At 37.7% G+C, this 17,695-nt stretch overlaps 1 protein-coding gene across 4 annotated transcripts in view; it reads left to right on the top strand.

Moving 5' to 3' along the window:
- The window catches only part of AFF2 (AF4/FMR2 family member 2), a 349,249-nt gene that overhangs the window by 253,012 nt on the left and 78,542 nt on the right, over positions 1–17,695 (top strand). For all 4 annotated transcript variants that reach the window (XM_042807366.1, XM_042807365.1, XM_042807364.1 and 1 more), the window contains one exon: positions 10,400–10,437. In XM_042807366.1, coding sequence (XP_042663300.1) covers positions 10,400–10,437 — 38 coding nt within the window. The remainder of the gene's footprint in view (positions 1–10,399; positions 10,438–17,695) is intronic.

Below are 17,695 nucleotides of genomic sequence, written 5' to 3'. Positions count from 1 at the left end.
AATTTTTTAAAAGTTAATGAAATTCTAAGGTGCAGTATGCCTTTATTGTATCATGTAAACACTTCTTAAAGCGTAACAGTGACCACTTTCCTTGTAACAATAGATATCCTTTCCTCTTGTCATTTTGCCTGTTTTTTAGCTGGATCTTGAACAAGCTGTTTACCTCCCCGAGGTTTCTCTACATTTCCATTTATTTTGTTATCAGCAGAAAGGCTGAAGAACAGCTCTTCAGTAATGACATCAATACTGCACACACAGTGAGAGAGGTCATCTTGTCAAAGCTATAGAAAAATCAGATGTATTAGGATGAAACTAGGTGCAAAATAACTTTGATAGAGTCTTTTAATGTAAATAGTTTATCTGTCATAGGGTTCCATTGCAATCCCAGAGATGCAGCATCAGTTGTAGCCACAGCAGCATGTGTTTTGATAAAGAACCCACATTCCAGTGTTTAAGATCTACAGTCGTGTTTTATAATTGTAGGGCAATGTTTTCATTAAGCCATTAATGAAAACAGAAGCTATTAGGATAATACAGTCATTCTCCAACCTTGTCAGTCTCTAACTATGAAAAATCATTTTGTGAGGATATGTCTCTTCTTTCTACTTCAGTCCATTTTAATTGATATTCAAATTATTTTATTCTGCACAACACTAGTTGAAACAACCATATATCATCAACTGTGTAAAATGAGTACTTCAGCTTCTGTTAGACAAAGAGATTTGATGGCTGTTACGTCTAAGGTCATAATTCACATGGTAATGATGTAGGTTCATATCATTTATTTGTTTATTATCAACAGAAGCTTTCGGTAACCACTGTGAGATCTGGGCTGAGCATGCTGCAGTTATGAGCAAAAAACATGGCCCACCACTAAAATACACAGTGTTATCAAAAGCTTTTAACTTGTTCAAATTCACAGAATCTCATGGAATTGTTTCCACACACGTTGTTGTTGTGGAGGTCATCCATCAGTGAGGAAGGGGATTAATGAAACCCTCAGGACAAATTGTTGCTCTGGAGTGCACAGTGCTACAGATCGGCAGCAATAAGTTTGCCTCTGCAGGTTGCAGCCATGCTCTTACCCAGGCTCTGGGGCAGCAGCTGTCTGGGGCAGGACAGGAGCTGGAAGAGCCCTGACCCTCCCACTGATGTGCCTTTTCTGTGGGTTGCCTAGTATCCACTGGCAGCTCAGTGTCTCAGTAACCCCCCACTGCAGTAGAGAAAATAGTGCAGGAAAAGAAAATACTTGGCAGGCAGGCAGCCCTAACAAAAGGGGAATAAAATGCTTTAGTTGAAAAGATTGATAAATACAGCTGCAAGAAGTCCTCTCCTCACTTCCCCAGAAGTAAGCAGGCACTTCATAGCCCCTCAGTGCTCTCTTTAACAGGTGCTTCTCTTGGGTTCAGTTTTTCATGCCACCAGCCTGAAGCAGCCAGGTTCTGTCAGCCATACAATAAGATATCATTCACCTGAAGGAGAAGCTTTAAAAAGATGTGAAGTCTCCACCACTAATTAAATAGAGGTGGGTAGTCCAGTTGTTCTTCAGTACAGCCATAAGGACCTGACACTGGAGATCTGACAGACTTTTTGGGGTGGGAGGGAGGAGGGAGGTGCAGCTTTCAGGCCATAGGATGGGTCATGTACTCTGTGTATGTGCATGCTTGTGCACACCTTTTCATGTAAAGGAGTTTTTATTATAAGCAAGGAGGAAAAATGTATTTCCCCAGCGCCTCTTGCTATGTATGCCACTTAGGCAAAAGTCCTATATTGTTTTGGCAGCAAGCAGAGGCAGCAGCAGGTGAGATAATTGATTGACACCAGCATTGTTGTTGTTAAGAGAAAAGCCAGACTTGACCATACTGTCCTATAAAAATAAATCTGAAGTCTGTGATATCTGCAGGCCATCTCAGTGCTCAACACTCACTAATCCAACCACATAGGAAACATTTATCTCCCTTTTCTCCTCAAAAGGAGAGTGTGATTTTTATCATGAATGCCTTGTGAAGAATTTTGGTGAAGAAAGTGTCTGGCTTTCTTACACTGGCCATCTGCAGTGTCGCTCTTTTGTAAAAGCCCAAGCAACAGTCTGTGAACTTCAAAATCTAAATTCTTCAGAGTTTTTTACACCAGCAGAGGATAGTGCTAATGCTGGCTTTGAGACAGGGGGGCTGGGAGGGAGGGGTTGCAAAAGTCTGAAGGAGGGACTCATAGGTGGGCAGAAGAAGCATAAAGTAGGTGATGAAAAGGGCATGATAAATCCAGTAATTAGCGTCTGTCAGCCAGAATAAGGGGAGAAGTGAAAGTTGATCTCCCCTGGAGGTGTTCCAGAAGGAGAACAGTAACGAGAACTAAACACCTTAATTTTTCTTACAATGAATTCAGCTGCCACTGCAAGGTTTGCTAGGGTTGGAGGTGCTCCATTCTGTGCTGGCAGGATGCATCTTCCCCTAACAGAACTTCTGCCCGCTTGTAGGGACAGGTCAGGACCACAGTGTGACAGTGCAGTTGATTTGGACAGGGTGCTCTCACAGAGAGTGTGCCTGCTTTACAAAATTGCCAATTTCATGGCGATACTATTAAGTATAATTTTTGGAGATGTTCAATTTAGTGATTGACAACATTATAACATTAGTACTTGTTACATCTGAGCAATGTACTAAACCAAACCAAGGTCATCAGAGAGTTATGTCATGTGTGTTTACCTCTGTCACCTCTGTTACCTGTTTGTAATAGATTTAACATTTAGTATGGATACAATGTTCAGTGTAAATTAAAATCCTTAAAGTCTTTTGTCTGTCACAGGAAATAAATGGGCGGTATGAATAGCAACATCAATTCACATCTTCCCAGCAGTGCCACTGTTGGTACTCTTTGACTCTGTCCTTTTGCTGCTCAAGTCTCTGGAACTATTCATTGATTTAGAGTTGGGAAGAGACTAAGGATAGGTTGGACTCCCAAAGGAATGAGATAAAAGCCTTTGCCACAAAGGAAAATCTAAGGTCATAAACTGCAAATGAGCAGGAGTACAAGGGGCTTTTTCCGAGATGTCTGCCCATCCTGCTTCCCATTTTGATGCAGCAAGTTGTAACTTGTGTGAATGTTGCAAAAGTAGCAACTGGACATTGCACACTAGAAGTACACCTTATTATAAGACCTCAAAATATCAGCACTGGTCAGGTAAGTTTCAGGGACGGAGATACGAAGAATTACTGTCTTTCTGTTAGAACTGGGAAACTGAGGAATACACAGGTTGTGAAGACTGTCTGCAGCTGCACGATGAGGTCACAGAATATTCTTTGAATCTAGCCTTTTGCTGCTTATTTCCTGAGGGAAGTTTAGATAAGCCTTTTTGTTTCTCTTATAAAAGTTTCTTGACCTTTTCCCTGTTTCTTTTGCCTCCTCAAGTTTTTTAATTATGTTATTAGCATGTTGAAATGTGGCTATGGAGTAAACCCAACAAATAATGGATTTTTTTGATTTATTAACCATCTAGAAGGTTGAACCAAACACACATTTTAGAAAAATCATAAGTAAATAAGATGATGACAAATACTGAGTTTTATTCCTAGCAAGATGTTTTATATTTTCACAATAGGATTAACATCCACTAAGCCTAGGTCATTTGTAATGATTTTGTAACAAATTATTTGCTAGGGAATGATGTTTCAAACCAGAAGTTCAATTTAGAATCTATTTCTTAAATAAGAACTATTCAGTGCAATTTTCCCAACTTTTTCTGTCACCAGGGCTGTATATTTGTTTTCCAAATAAAACAATTCTTATGAAAAATAAGGCCTAGCTCTAGCCAGGATTTCTGTTCACTGCCACAGAACTCTGCAATGACCAAGTCAATTGGTATTGTCAGAGCATTTAAATCTACTAGACTTCGTGAGACATTGATTAGCATTTGTAAAGCAACTTGACAGTGTTTTGTAGGACTACAAAAGTAGAATCAGTAGAATTTGTAATGTCATATTACAGTTTCTCCTTTGCTGGATGAAGAAGTCAAAATTAGTACAGTTAGCAACTTTCCATCAAAAGCATTTTTGAAAGAATCCAGTGTATATCAAAATAATTGGGGAACAAAGGCACTGTTTCAAGCCTCTTCTGTCAATGTACATTGGTACTGAGGTCCTAAAATAAGCATACATGCTATGTGAGTTATCTTTGAAGTAAGTCCATTCTCTGCGAGATAGCCATAGCAGTTTGTATTGTAAGGTTCACCAAAGACACTGCGTAAACTGCAGCCTGTTCAGCAAAAGCAACAATGTTCATAGTACTCACACTAGCTAATTTAAAACCAGCTCAGCTGTGTCTATACAAGCAACAAGCACTCAGAGTGAAGCACGCAGTCAGTGTGTGTAGCTCTTTTCTCTGTTTTTTAAAAAATATAGAATAGTCCTTCAAGAATGGGAAGTGGCCATGTTTTTCATTGCACACTTTCTTAGTTTGATTTACACCATTGGCCTGGTGGAAACTCAGGGATTTGGGAAAAATGCTTACAGAAGCCAAAATATATCCATGTTGTTGCTCAATTAAAAGTAGTTTGCTTACATCAAGGATGAAGGTGACTCCTAACCCACAGACAGACTGTTTTAGAATTGGTCATTTAAACTTTGTTTTTCATTTTACCCAGCCTCCACTGCACCAATTACAATTAAATTTCCAGTATTTCAAACATTCTTGAGCATCTCTCTGTGAAGCCATGAAGGTTACTGCACTGCTCAAAGCAATGATAAGATGCTCACTGTGGTTCATACACAGGGAGAGTTCAGTGAACCATTCTGATTTGTAGATACCACATGCTTGGTGACTTGATATTTCAAAAACTGGATTTTATTGGATCCATCCCACAGGATTGGCTTCTGAAGGAAAAATACTCTTTTTTAAAAAATATGACATGATGAGGAGATTATCTTCTCTATCGGTTTTGGTCCTAGATACAGTAACATTGGGTTTTTTGTCCCTGGGGTGATAATGACCCAGAATATCACACACAATCTCAAATACAAGGTTGCCAACTTCATGTCAAAGGCAATTAGCAAGAAACAAACACAATCTCCACTGTTGACATTAGGGGACAGGTAGAGGAGAATGTAACCAATGAAGTAAAGAAAAAAAAAAAAAAAAAAAGAAACACAACACACATATTTATGCATATATCATCACATACTAATCTGTCAGCCCTTAGGTTTGGGCTTTCTGATTCCCAGCACAATTCTGTATGGTTTTGTTTGCTGCACACTATGTTCTCCTCCACAGGAAGTCACAGTACAGTAGAGAATAAGAGCACAACACAGTGCAGCCAATAAGTAGTGGGGTTTTGTTCATTATTTGAGGTCACGGGTAAGGCATTCTGTATAAATAAGAGCATAGTATAATTTCCCAGATAAATTATAATCTATGAATACATATATAATTCAAGTGATGTGGAGAGATTCTTTGTTTTGATTGGATTGTTGAATTGGGTCTCCAAGCACACTCTTCTGTACCGACAGGACAGGAGAACAGCATGGTGAGTTGTAAACTTACTTGTGTTGAGTCACTTAGCTCTTCACCCAAGCATATAGAGTTGGTTAGAAACTGGGAGATTAACCTGTGTTAGATTTGAAGCAGCTCATGGAAAATGTTGAAGCATGATGGTCTTCCTTCTTCTGGCAACATGTTCAGTGGCGTAAAGTACCACCTATCTCACCCTAAGAGACTCTTTGAAGCTCAGCAATTGCCTTCTTAGGTGGCTGATCAGTGCTTCTGAAAGAAGACTGTGAGGAGGCATTCTTAAATAATACTTTTTGTCTAATCTCACTTTCTTGAAATCAAACAGTTTTTCCTGAAAATCTTGGATTTTCAGTTATGCAATGGAAAATATATTTTTTTCTTTGGATAGCAGATACTTCCCCTGTAATACGTGACCAAAAATCTAATTTGCCTTCTGCAGACGTCAGTTATTTTGCTTTGACATTTTTGAGCCAGCCTCTTGTCAGTTCATTCTCTTCAGGTCTTTTTGATGTAAGAAAGTTATACTGACTGGAGTATTTTTTCTGGTTCTTTCTATCCAAAAGCCAGACCAGTAATTGATATTGATGATGTAAGTTATCATTTTTCACATTTTGTGGTGCTTGTGCACAATCTAGAAGCAGTTTGTGCTTATTCCCATGTTTAATCTTTTGTGTAATAGTTAAATACCTGCTAACAAAATAAGTTTATGGGTATATTCACACTGTATATCAAGTAAAGCACAGTGCAAGTGGTTCTTGAACTAATGCTAAAAAACCTAGTGCCAAAATCAGGTATAATGCAACATAAGGGGTAGGAGTCATTCACAGTTATAAAAGTCATGGGCATATACTCTCTAATGGATGATTCTCTGTATCTTACTGCTTTCCATGTTTTCTTCATCTTCATTCTTGTTCAACACTAGAGTCAGCTGTTGAAATAAGGTTTTAGAGAGCAGAGGAACAATTATGGAAAGGCCATAATTGTAAAAAAAAAAAAAATCAGAAGGAAATTACAAATTAAAGTGGAATGATTGTCTAGTTCACTCTGGCTTCCATTTTCTAATCATTCTAAATTATTTTAATGCAAGTGTTCAAGCTCAAAATTAGCAAAGGTCCCATGATGTAATTCTCCTAACACCCATTGAATATTACATTATACCAGTCCAATTTCATTCCAGTCTTTCACAGCATCATCTCCCTCTCAGGGCACATGTATCATGGTTTAGGGACCTCCTACCTGCTCTGTTTCTAGATAGTACTTTTAATACATGAAGTTTAGGAGTCGTTGTGAAGTTAAAACCAGTTTCTTATTTGTAAAAGCCTAGGAATATAAGATAAACAAAATAACTCTTAAAACATTTGTCTTTGAAATATCTTAAATTAATAATCAAAAGCTCGCATCAATTCTAGAACAAATCAAACTCAGTCATGAAGATGAGAAACAGGAATTATTAACTGAGTAGCAAGGCTGATGGAGGCTCAATGAGATCATTTTGTTCAAAGATTAAAGGCGATGAACACTGAAATGGTTGAGGAGGATGGCTATGAACAAATCTGACTAGAGCTGCTAAACTCAGTAATGATCAAAAGTTAATTATCAAAGCAGAGAGAACTACTCAACACAGACAATTTGAGTCAATAGCTAAGCAGCCCAGAAAAAAAAGTAATTTGGAAGAAATATTTTCCTATAATGAAGTTATATAAAAGACATACATTTCAAAGAAACCTGCCTAAAACAAGATTGCATTCTTCCTGATCAGAGAAAAATAATTAGCTCTAATTGACAGACCTGCTGCACACCAAATATTTTCAAACAATATGTTTCTGCATCAAAGCTTAACGTGTAGAGTTACTCAATGTCACTTTGATTTTGCCTTCCTTTATCTTCTGCCACTGGGCATGCTCATGATATCACAACAAACACTCTTTGAAAAATGAATGAGCAACACCTACAAGACAAATAAAAGCAGAAGGCCTGATCCTGCATTTCTTTCTCAGGTGGAAACCCTGGCATGTATTCTGTGCTGTATTTAACATTGCCATGGTCCCACACAGAGGCAAACAGAATCATTTGTAATAGGAAATGATCAGTTGCTTCATCATCCAACATTAAACTAGGCTGGCATGTGGATTAACCTGAGCATTTGCAATGGCTGTTTAAAACTCGGTATGAGTGAGCATGTATGTGAATGACACTCCCTCCAGCATGTGCCTTTTGTTAAGAGTTAGGAAAGTGTCTTCTCCCTGTAACAAAGGGGTAAAATTTGGAAATTCTCCATGTGAAAATCTAAGGAAACATGAATGTTCATGGACCAAGAAAATAGAATATATCTAGAATTCTTCCTTACTAAATCTACCATGTTTCTTTCAGGGTAAACAGTTGCCATCAATATAGCTAAGTAGTCGAAAATCAAACATCCAGTTTAGACTCTGCTCTTTAATATTCTTTGACTTTGACATTGCCAGTTCTCACTCCCTCACATATCTTCAACTTCTTTAATCTATCATGTAAACAGTTCAGCTCACACCATCAAGCACATGCTGTCCAGAGTATCTTCTATTTTACTTTGTATTAGAATCAACTGCATTATTATTATTTACTTGTGATCCTAGACACTATCTGCTCTTCTGTTTTCTTTTCTTTATCTGTATTTTGATACCAGGTTTTGTGTAGTAATTTTTGATTAATTCAGGGGGGAAAAAAACTGATTTAGACGTGAGTTTCACATGCTTGAACTCGGAATTGTTATAGTCCAGCTATTTGGTATATGGAAGGGTCAAGCAAAATATCACTGTGCATACAAAAAAACTTCTGCCATTGTGGAAGGCTGTTTATGAGCTTTAAAAAAAATTTTAGTTCCCTGCAGGATAGGACTGAAACTTGGCATTCAGTGGGAGGCTTGGGAAACTGAAATGCCATTTTTGATGGCATTTTAATCCATTTTAAATGAAGCATTTGTGTGTTGTTACATGTAGTTTATTACTAAGAAAGATTTCTTAATAACATGCTTCTGACTCTGCATTTGCACGTGGCAGCTGAAAAAGGGAGATTTGGGAGAGTATCATTGGAAAGAGGCACAATTCACATTATCTCACTAATGAGTCAGGGACCCCATTTCATCATAGGCTTGTTTGGGCGGACATAATTAGGTTTGGGTCTGTAACACTTACTTATGCAATCTTAAGTTTAGCATTTCCTGAGGTCTAAGTGTTTTATTTAACAACCCTACTGTACAATTAATATAATTGTTTCCTATCATACATTCATTGATTTATTCTTTAAATGGAAAATACAATCCAAATGAAACAAACAGATTTTTCTTCGCACATTGAGAGCCAGCCCAGAGGATTACTGTTGCCCCATGTCAGCTCTCACAAGCTCTAATTCTCCCTCCCAAATTTTAAACTCATTATTAGAGATTTCCATGGTTGTAAACACAGATTTTATCTTTCCTATGATTGGAGGCAAAAGTGCCAAACCAGCAGGTATTTTGAAAGACTATCCCCATTGTAGAGTCCAAAGGAAAACTCATTCTAGCAAAATTTGGAACCCAGTTATGCAGGTCCCAGGGGTTTCAAAAGTTAGTTTTCATAAAGGATTTAATTCCTCAAGGCCTTATGTGAGCATTTTTCAGGACCACTAATATTAGCAGTTCCTATGTTGGAACCATTTTATTCCCATCCCTAAGCACAGCAGAGGTTAAAGTTCCTCACCAAAACCCTTCTCTTCAATTTTGGTAGGCTTTATAAAAATATCTCTGAAAGTAATTAAGCACTAAAACTTTCCTTACTATAATAGGTTTATGGATCAGTTGTCTTAATTCTGCCTTTCACCACTATCCGTGTTTGTAATCTCACTAACCATCTGACCGCTTTCCACATTTAAATCTATTACAGTCTGGTTCTGCAAATACTAGGAGGAATTCTCTGAAATGATGTGACAACACTAGTTTATCTGAAGGTGATATTTCAAGTCCTTTTGCGTTTAAACGTTATTTAACTATTCTGAAAAAAATCAGAGGGGGAATGCAAGATTGGTTCAGATTACGTAATTATGCCACAGAAGCATTAAAAAATAAAAAAAAAAAAAATCTCAACTAGAATCTTGAGTAGCTTAACCAGTGTGATAGACTGGCGCTGCTCTGCCATCGGTGCCCCCAGCTGTGTTGCTTAGCAACATTTTAATTCAAGAAGAATCGAAGGAGATGAAATCCCCATGGAGAGGGAAACAGAAATAAGAGGGCCGTTGACAGATGATCTGAGTTGTTTCTTCTAATATACTGTGAAGATCACTGGCTCTTTTCATGAATGATAAATGGACTGTACACAGATCAATGGGTTCAGCAATAAACTGGAACCAGGCTCCATGTCTGAGGTGGTGCAGGCCGAGAGGCCCAAAGATTTACTCATTTAGATGATTTGGAGTGTGTTTTCTCAAAGGTTTCACAAGAAGAAATTGATCTGAACGTTTGGTCATCCCTTGCCCTTTTCTGTTGTTGGCAAATAAAAACTGTTTTGGAAACGGAGTCCGTTCTTCCCTTTATTTTTTCCTGTTGTTGTTCTTGTTCCAGATATGGAACAAGGTAGCTGGTGACAAAGGGGCCAGACCTCAGAGTGGGAATGAAGTAATCACCCTGAATGAGTGGTTCCTAAACACTCATGGCCATTAATAATAAACAAACCACACTGATATCACAAATTGGGGCAGAAGTTTTTAAAACCTGTAGCACTCTCTCTCTGAAAGGGTCCAGCTCCTGCAGCCCTCTGCCCTGGTTGTGTCAAGCTGCCTGGGTGTGCGCTTCTGAAGAGCATCCATGGGTTAATGCTTTCTTGCAGCTTGGTTGTGCTTTGGTGTGTTGCTTCACTGTTTGTTTCCCCCACCCCTCTTCTGTTTACAGGCTGCTGAAAAGACAAAATTGAGAAACATTCCTGTAAAGTAAGTTATTTTTTTATCTGTTTAAAAATGCAAGTTTAATGAAGTTGTTGTATACAATCACTGAAAAGACTAGGACAGTAAGAAGGGCGATGAAAGAGATAATAGAATTCAAGTTGCCCCTAATCATAGCTATAAAAAGGTCAGTATCACTGAGGAAAGCTTTCTGTTTCTCATATGTCCCTAATGATTGTACTCCCCGGGTTCCATCCAGTTTCCATAAATTAATGTGTTGTCCATGAATAGCTGCCAAATAATATCACAATCATACTCAATACATAGTGCTCCTAGCCTTGGGGAGGTTTGTACATGCTAAAAAGATTATGATTTTTAATTGCAATCCTTGAGAAGGTCTGACGGGGGGGAAATAACTAAGAATGTGCCAAATGATTTCTAGACACATGGGAATATTTTGCACCTATGTATCAAGGCTTTGCCATCCTGTTGATTAAGAGCTCTTTCTCACTATGTGTGTGCGTCTCTCTCACACCATACACATGTATGTTTCTGCACTTTATAGTAGGGCTTGGTGAAGGATGAGCAAGCTACCAGGGAGCAATTTCCAGGGCATTTTATGAGAAGTTCTTAAATCTTAGGGCACTAGTGGCAACACTCAACCATATATCATTGAATTAAGAAAGTTGCTATATAGATGTCCTGGCTCTTTGAGAAAAGGCATTTTCAGTTAAAGCTACCAGCAATCAGTGATTCTGTTTAAATAATGAATACTCCAGTCTTAATGGGCTCTTATATACCAATAAAACACATATTTTTAGCTTCAGTAGGTGATCATTGCAGTTTAACTAAGTCTCAGTTACTGTATATTCCTGTTACAGAGGAAATGTTCCTATTTTTATAGTAGTTTGCGGATCGTGCTGGCTTTTGGACTGGAGTGGTTTTGTATGTGTAAGAACATACACTGACAGGACTCACAAATCATTGCATTTTAGCACACATAACAAAAGAATACAGTTCTACTTCTCACTTGGCTTCCATTATGTATAGTCATTTGCACCTTATAAAGTGAACACAAAATACGTATGAACACTCCTTGGAGTGATTAGGAAAGATGCAAGATAATCATAAATCACTCTCTCTTTATGTTTTGTTCAATCTGATAAAAATTAGAAATAAGATCCAGCAGGATAGCACATGAAACTTCTAATAAGACAAGGGACCTTTCTTGCCTACAGGGCTAGTTCAAATTCAGTGCAAGCTGAATTAAAGTCATTGTTAGCTGGTGGTTGGTTAATAGAGAGTGGGAAATGAGCTGTGTTTTCACCTCACATTCTAGAGGATCCAAGAGTTGCAAGGTGATGAGAGTCCTGGGGAACAACTCCAAAATAATAATTTATCATTAATTCACTTTTTTTTTTCTTTTTTTTCTTTTTTTTTTTTTTTTTTTTTTTTATATTTTGAGTCAAATTCTCAGGAATGACTCAACTAAATTGAGTTTTCCACATATGAATATTGTTGAGTCTTGCAGTCATTGAACAGCACGTATATGACACTGATGCCCAGTTAATCCACCAAAAAGATTTGGGAGTAGAAGAGAAAGGGTAATTTAGGTTAAATCATTCCTTTATGGGACTTGAGCAAGTGTAACATTTTGGAATGGAAGAAGGCCAGATGGGCAGTCTCGCTCTTTCCACCTAAATGTGCATATTTCACTCTGTCATGTTTCCCCCAACTGGTTGTTTAACTTCTCTTTGACTGTGTTCATGGTGGCAGCTTCAATTAGTACCCTAGGGAATCCATTATACATATTAATTATACTCTGCATAACAAAACAGCTGAAAAGTCTGACTAGTATTTTTCAGTGACATGTAACTATTTAAGGTACCTGTATACAATTATGACTGCATGCTTAAATATTACTTCTCAGGGCAAAAGTAAGAATGATGTCTTTAAGATAGCAGTAGTAGATATAGATTGCATTTATATAAGCATCACAGTCACATTTAGTACAGCTCAGGCTTGTCTAGCTTTTAGTCTTTGCTTTTGTAGCTCTCAAATGTCAAAGAGAATTTCACTTGAATTTTAATGTTCTTTAGCTATGCAAAATAAAGTTAGTAGCTTCCATTGTCATAAGGGCTGAAAGCTGTACAGATTCCTTCTACCATATGTGACTTATCACATACATTTTTAAAAACACATTTCTGTTATTAAGACATATGTGATAGTACACTTCTGCAAATGTGAATTGCTTTTGGCTAAAAGCCATGCACTAATAAGTTGAGTTGAATCTAACCACATTTGACATCTGTTACTTTTTTTTTTTTTTTACATATATAAATATATATATATAAAGTATTCGCAGTTGTCATTAGCATAAAAAATTTCCTTGTTTTTATGCTGTGCTGACATAGTTCTTGTGTCCCAAAACTGGAATCAGAAATCACTCCCTTTTAAAGACTATGGTTTATATAGGGTCCTTTGACAGGGCCTATTAGTGCCACTATTTAACATATTAGTTTAGGAGCATAATGAATATTTCTGTAAAAATGGTCTATTTACTTTTCATTGCTCAGTTTATTAATGTTGCTGTTTTAATGTTCTGGAGGAAGTTTACTGCTCTTTTTTGTTCTGTTGGATCCCTGCAGCACTTAACACTTATGGAGGGAAAAAAAACAATTAAGTTTCCTTGCTACAGTTCAGTAAGGCAGCCAAGCAGGTGGTTTCTCACTGCCTGAGTGTCTATAGGTGCTTAGACTAACTGGCATGAACTTTCTGGTGGCCAAGGTAGATGCAGGTGACATTTGGCTCCTTCAGAAGGCTTGGTCTCAGTTCCATGTTGCTTGTAGCACTGCAAGACACAGCACATGCACAGGAACTCATCTTTATGTATTGGTAGCATCATCTGGCATAATATTACTATACATAAGCACACAGAAAATAGCTAAGAAGTCTCTGTGTCTGAAGAACTGATTTTTTTTTTTTTAGATGGAAATAGTGCAGTTACTTTTCCAAAAACATATGACCCTTTCCTGTCTGTATGTGGCACCAAGGTGGCCCCCATAGCATTAGAATCTATTACATTTAACTTATTTTTCCTCTTCTGCCCTTGTTATAGAAGGACTACTTGCTTTCTCCTGTTGGTTTTATCCATATTTACATTGAGTGTCTATAGTAGAAAAAGGGATTTCCTGGATGCAAAGTCCTAGATACATTCTTACTTACATGCTGATCCTTATCATGCTGTTCCTATCCCTGAGTCTGAAAAGTGCAACATGACTTAAGTTTACCTTGTGGACAGTTTACGATTTCTAGAGAGCTGTTACGTGGGAAATGGTTTGAATTAAGACATATCCAGAGGAAATAATATTCCATATACCTTGTGATTTAATGGAAGAGGGGGAGAACAGCATTATCATTAAAATTCAATAGCAGCTTTATTCTGAAACCCAACTGTTTATCACTCTTCCCAGAATTTTTTCCAGACTTGGGTAGGCAATGGGAGCCCACATCAACATTGAAACTAGAGGAATCATATTCATGTTGACTTGGACCACATCACTTGTGTTTTATGAGTGAGTTGAGCTGCAGGATCCCCTCAGATCTGAGCACAGTCTGGGTTAGGCCTCACTCTCAAGTACAGATATATTTGACTTGGCAACCTGTACGTTAACACAGACTGAAGGTTAACCAACCCAGTGCTTTATCTCTGCCAGTGGCAGAAGGTGGGGGAAGAAGAAAGCAATTACAGAGGCATCCTCCACAGGGAGTACCCTCCCACCTTCCTGCACACCTCTTCTTACACTTCCATAGCCACACATCCTGTGTGTAGGAGGTACCAATGGACTTATCCTCCATGAAAAATCTCCTCCAAAATCTATTTATACTTCTTGTCCCCAAATCATCCTGTGGCATTGAGCACCATCGTGTGTGAAAAAAATATTGCCTTTTGTTTGTTTTAAACCCTTTTCCTCATATATTCACTGGAATCTACACAAATAATTATTTTTACACAAAAGAGCAAATGATTACTCACAGTTCTTCATTCTTGTCACTACATATCTTTGTCCTATAGACCAAGGAGTCTTCCTATTCAAAAGCCACTAATAATGCTGTTTTCCACTCTAAGTGTGTGAGCCCACCAGTGAGCTGATACAGACAGGTCTCTCTGTAATTGGGAAAGGACAGCTGTGTGTCTCCTAGTTGGGCAAAGACAGTGGTTAGGAAGGCAACTAGTTTCTTTTCATTGTTCTTCATATTAAAGAGATGAGTTCTTTGCATGACAATGCCCTTCTAACTAAAGACTGGATATAATGGCACTCTAAACAAATGACTCAGATTACAGTCCTTTATGAAAATGGCCAAATGGATTCCTTGTGAAAATGTGGGCAGGTGAAAGAATGCTTTGGCTAAAACTGGGTGTCATCCAACACTACAAAATACAACAGTTTTGTAAGAGAGAAATTAAGTTTCTACAATGAAAAAATAATGCTTTTAAAAGTGGTTCATGTAGTCCATGAACTACTGTAGAACTGTGAGAATATTAGAATTGACTTCTTGCTTCGAGAAAAGAAAACATTGCCTTCCTTGATTGTCCTTTATGTTCTCTTCTTTTATAGTCCCTTTAAAAATCTTCAATAGAAAGCAATGGCATTTTCCCCAAACACCTGCACATGCTTAAATTTGCTGTAGATTTAATGACTTCCAGATACATGTTTTGGGATTATAGCTTGGGTTAAAATACCGCTGCTTTTTATATTTTCAAAATATATTTGTTTTCCATCAGCCACAAGTTTGTTAACCGGAAAGACTTCTGGTGTTTATTGTCTTTTCCTGCCATAAAACTCATCTTCTCCTCAGAAGGGCATCTGACTTGACTTGGTATGGTTTTCTGTCCCAACCATCATTGGAAATACAATCCATTAACATTTGATATCTTGACATTTCAATTGACCTCTCATTTGCAAAGCGCAGTGGTATTTTTCATGGCCTTTTCATCCTTGATTATACATGGAATAGGAGTGACTGTTTCTACTGACTGCACTTTGAAAATATCTTTGTTTTACCAGCTGTAGTGGCACCTTGTTTTTCCCTCCCTGGATAGACCTTATTCTTCATGGAAGGTCTGAGGTCTAAGCAAGTCATGCAGAGCCAGAAGATTTTCTTATTGATTCACTAAGCAGGAGGGCAATCAGGTCAGACTCCAAGGGTCAGTTAAAGTGAGTTGTAATAGCAGTAACCATAAACAGATCTTTTGCTGCTGTTGGCAAAAGTGCAGGCCAGTGGACTAGGCCTGAAGGTTGTTTTGTTTTTAACCAGTCAAATCAGGCACTTGTAACCAATACAGTTACGAAAGGGGCAGTGTACCATTGGTACGCATGCTCAGCAGTTCCACTGCAGGTTATCTCCTGCCCTGTGTTTAAAAAAAAAAGAAAAAAATGTGTCATGTCTAGGTTGAAAAGGCCTCCTATTCATGGGTAATTGTATGGGAGGATGGCCAGATATATGTATGTGTATGTGTGTTTATATACATGTACATACATGTATACATAAGCACATATTGACCATAGGTACCTATGGACATCTGTGTATGTGTGCCTAAAAGACATTTGCTAAAGGACTTACTTAAACCACTCTTTTTTTTTTTTTTTTTTAAAAAAAAAAAAAAAAAAAAGCCCAAACCTGCCATAACTCTTATTCTCAGTAAAACTCCCAAGCAATTTCCACACCGACACCTGTTAGTCTCTGCTTCTAAACCTTCCTTCCCCTTGTTTCTCCTCAGACTATTTCTGGCAAAGTACTAAATCATACAGTACCAATTCAATTAGTTCTAAAAATCCATTACAACATAGTGCCTAAACTGCCTGCCCATATTAATTTCTCAAAGAAATCCATTCATATTTATGTTTTAATATTTTAAGTCTAGCATGTGAAAGCATTCAAATCCCCAGTAGATATCTAGGAAGAAGCATGTTTACAGACAATTATAGACAATGTTCTTTAGCCACTGTTCCTCCTAGTCTGTCCACTTAGGCATCTATACAGGTACAGAGTTCAGTCAATGGGATCAGTTCATTGCACCAGCAATAAAGTCCTTCCAAAAATTCACAAACCTCCAAAATGCCACTGATTCTGCAAGTTGGGCTACATGGTAGAGTCTGTACAGACATGCAATACTGACGGCATAGTCGGCCCCTGCATTATCACTATGAAAAACAATACGCATATGCTAGTGTTGGTTTCCAGTGAGTTTTATTTAGCGGGGGGGGGGGGGGCTACATTTCCACAGCAGAATGTGAACTCTAGAAATGTTGCAAAGGATTATTTTACTCTTACAAGTTAAAGGTTAGTGTTGGAAATGGATTATAGAACTGCTGCTTTTAAACTGTTTGCAAAGAAATGCACATATTAAAACCTTTTTGATGATATCACATTAATCCCTAAATACTTATTTTTATGTAAATTTTGACTCTTGCAAAGCTCTGACAATTCAGCTATCCCCATGTGGTTTTATCAGAGCTCAATTGCTCCTTTAGATCTTTTCTCCTTTTTGCAGTACCTTTTGCTTTATTCCAAAGTCATCATGGCAGCTGGAAGATGTAGTACTTTATACATAAAATAATAAGTCTATTTAATATTTTAGCTTTATTTTCTGAATTTGTTCCTCTGACACATCTTGTTAGATATATTTTTATCAGTCCAAAGGATAACCGCGGTAGGACTATTTTTATTTCTAGGGAAATGATGCATGATAACTACTGGCAAGGCCCAAAACAGTAAATCAGCCCTGTTCCATCCACAGAATGTATTAAAAGTCTGTAGCCTGTAGTAATAAGTTATAATTTAGTTGACTAGCAGTTTGTTTGGACTTAAACCTGTACAAATGAGTAACATTGGCTAAGTCTTGAAATATAAAATAGTTTGTGCTTTATTAAGGTTTTCAGCTACCACCACAACAGATACCTAGCGAGAACATACATTTTTCAAATGCGCGCAATATATTTTTATAGTGAAATGCTTCCGACTTGATTGTATAATTTATAGTAGATGGTTAAATTACCACACGCCTGTGTAGTGCACAATGTTTGCTTACAAGACAATGAGATGAACAGACTCTGAGAGCTCATTCATCTAATCTCTTACAAATCTGAGCACACACCATCAATACCAAGCACCGCTGGTTGTATCCAGCCACAAGGAGCCCCTCAGCTGCCAAGCCAGGCATGTGGCTCAGTAGCCATCACAGAACTTCAGACTCGTAGAGAAACTTCCTCTTTTGTGTATTTTTTTAAAGAGACAGGTATAT

The sequence above is a fragment of the Tyto alba genome, unplaced genomic scaffold, assembly GCF_018691265.1.
Source record: "Tyto alba isolate M040663 unplaced genomic scaffold, T.alba_DEE_v4.0 Super-Scaffold_5, whole genome shotgun sequence".
Lineage (NCBI taxonomy): Eukaryota > Metazoa > Chordata > Aves > Strigiformes > Tytonidae > Tyto > Tyto alba.
Note: the sequence above shows the minus strand (reverse complement) of the source record. Positions and strands in the feature narration are given on the sequence as shown.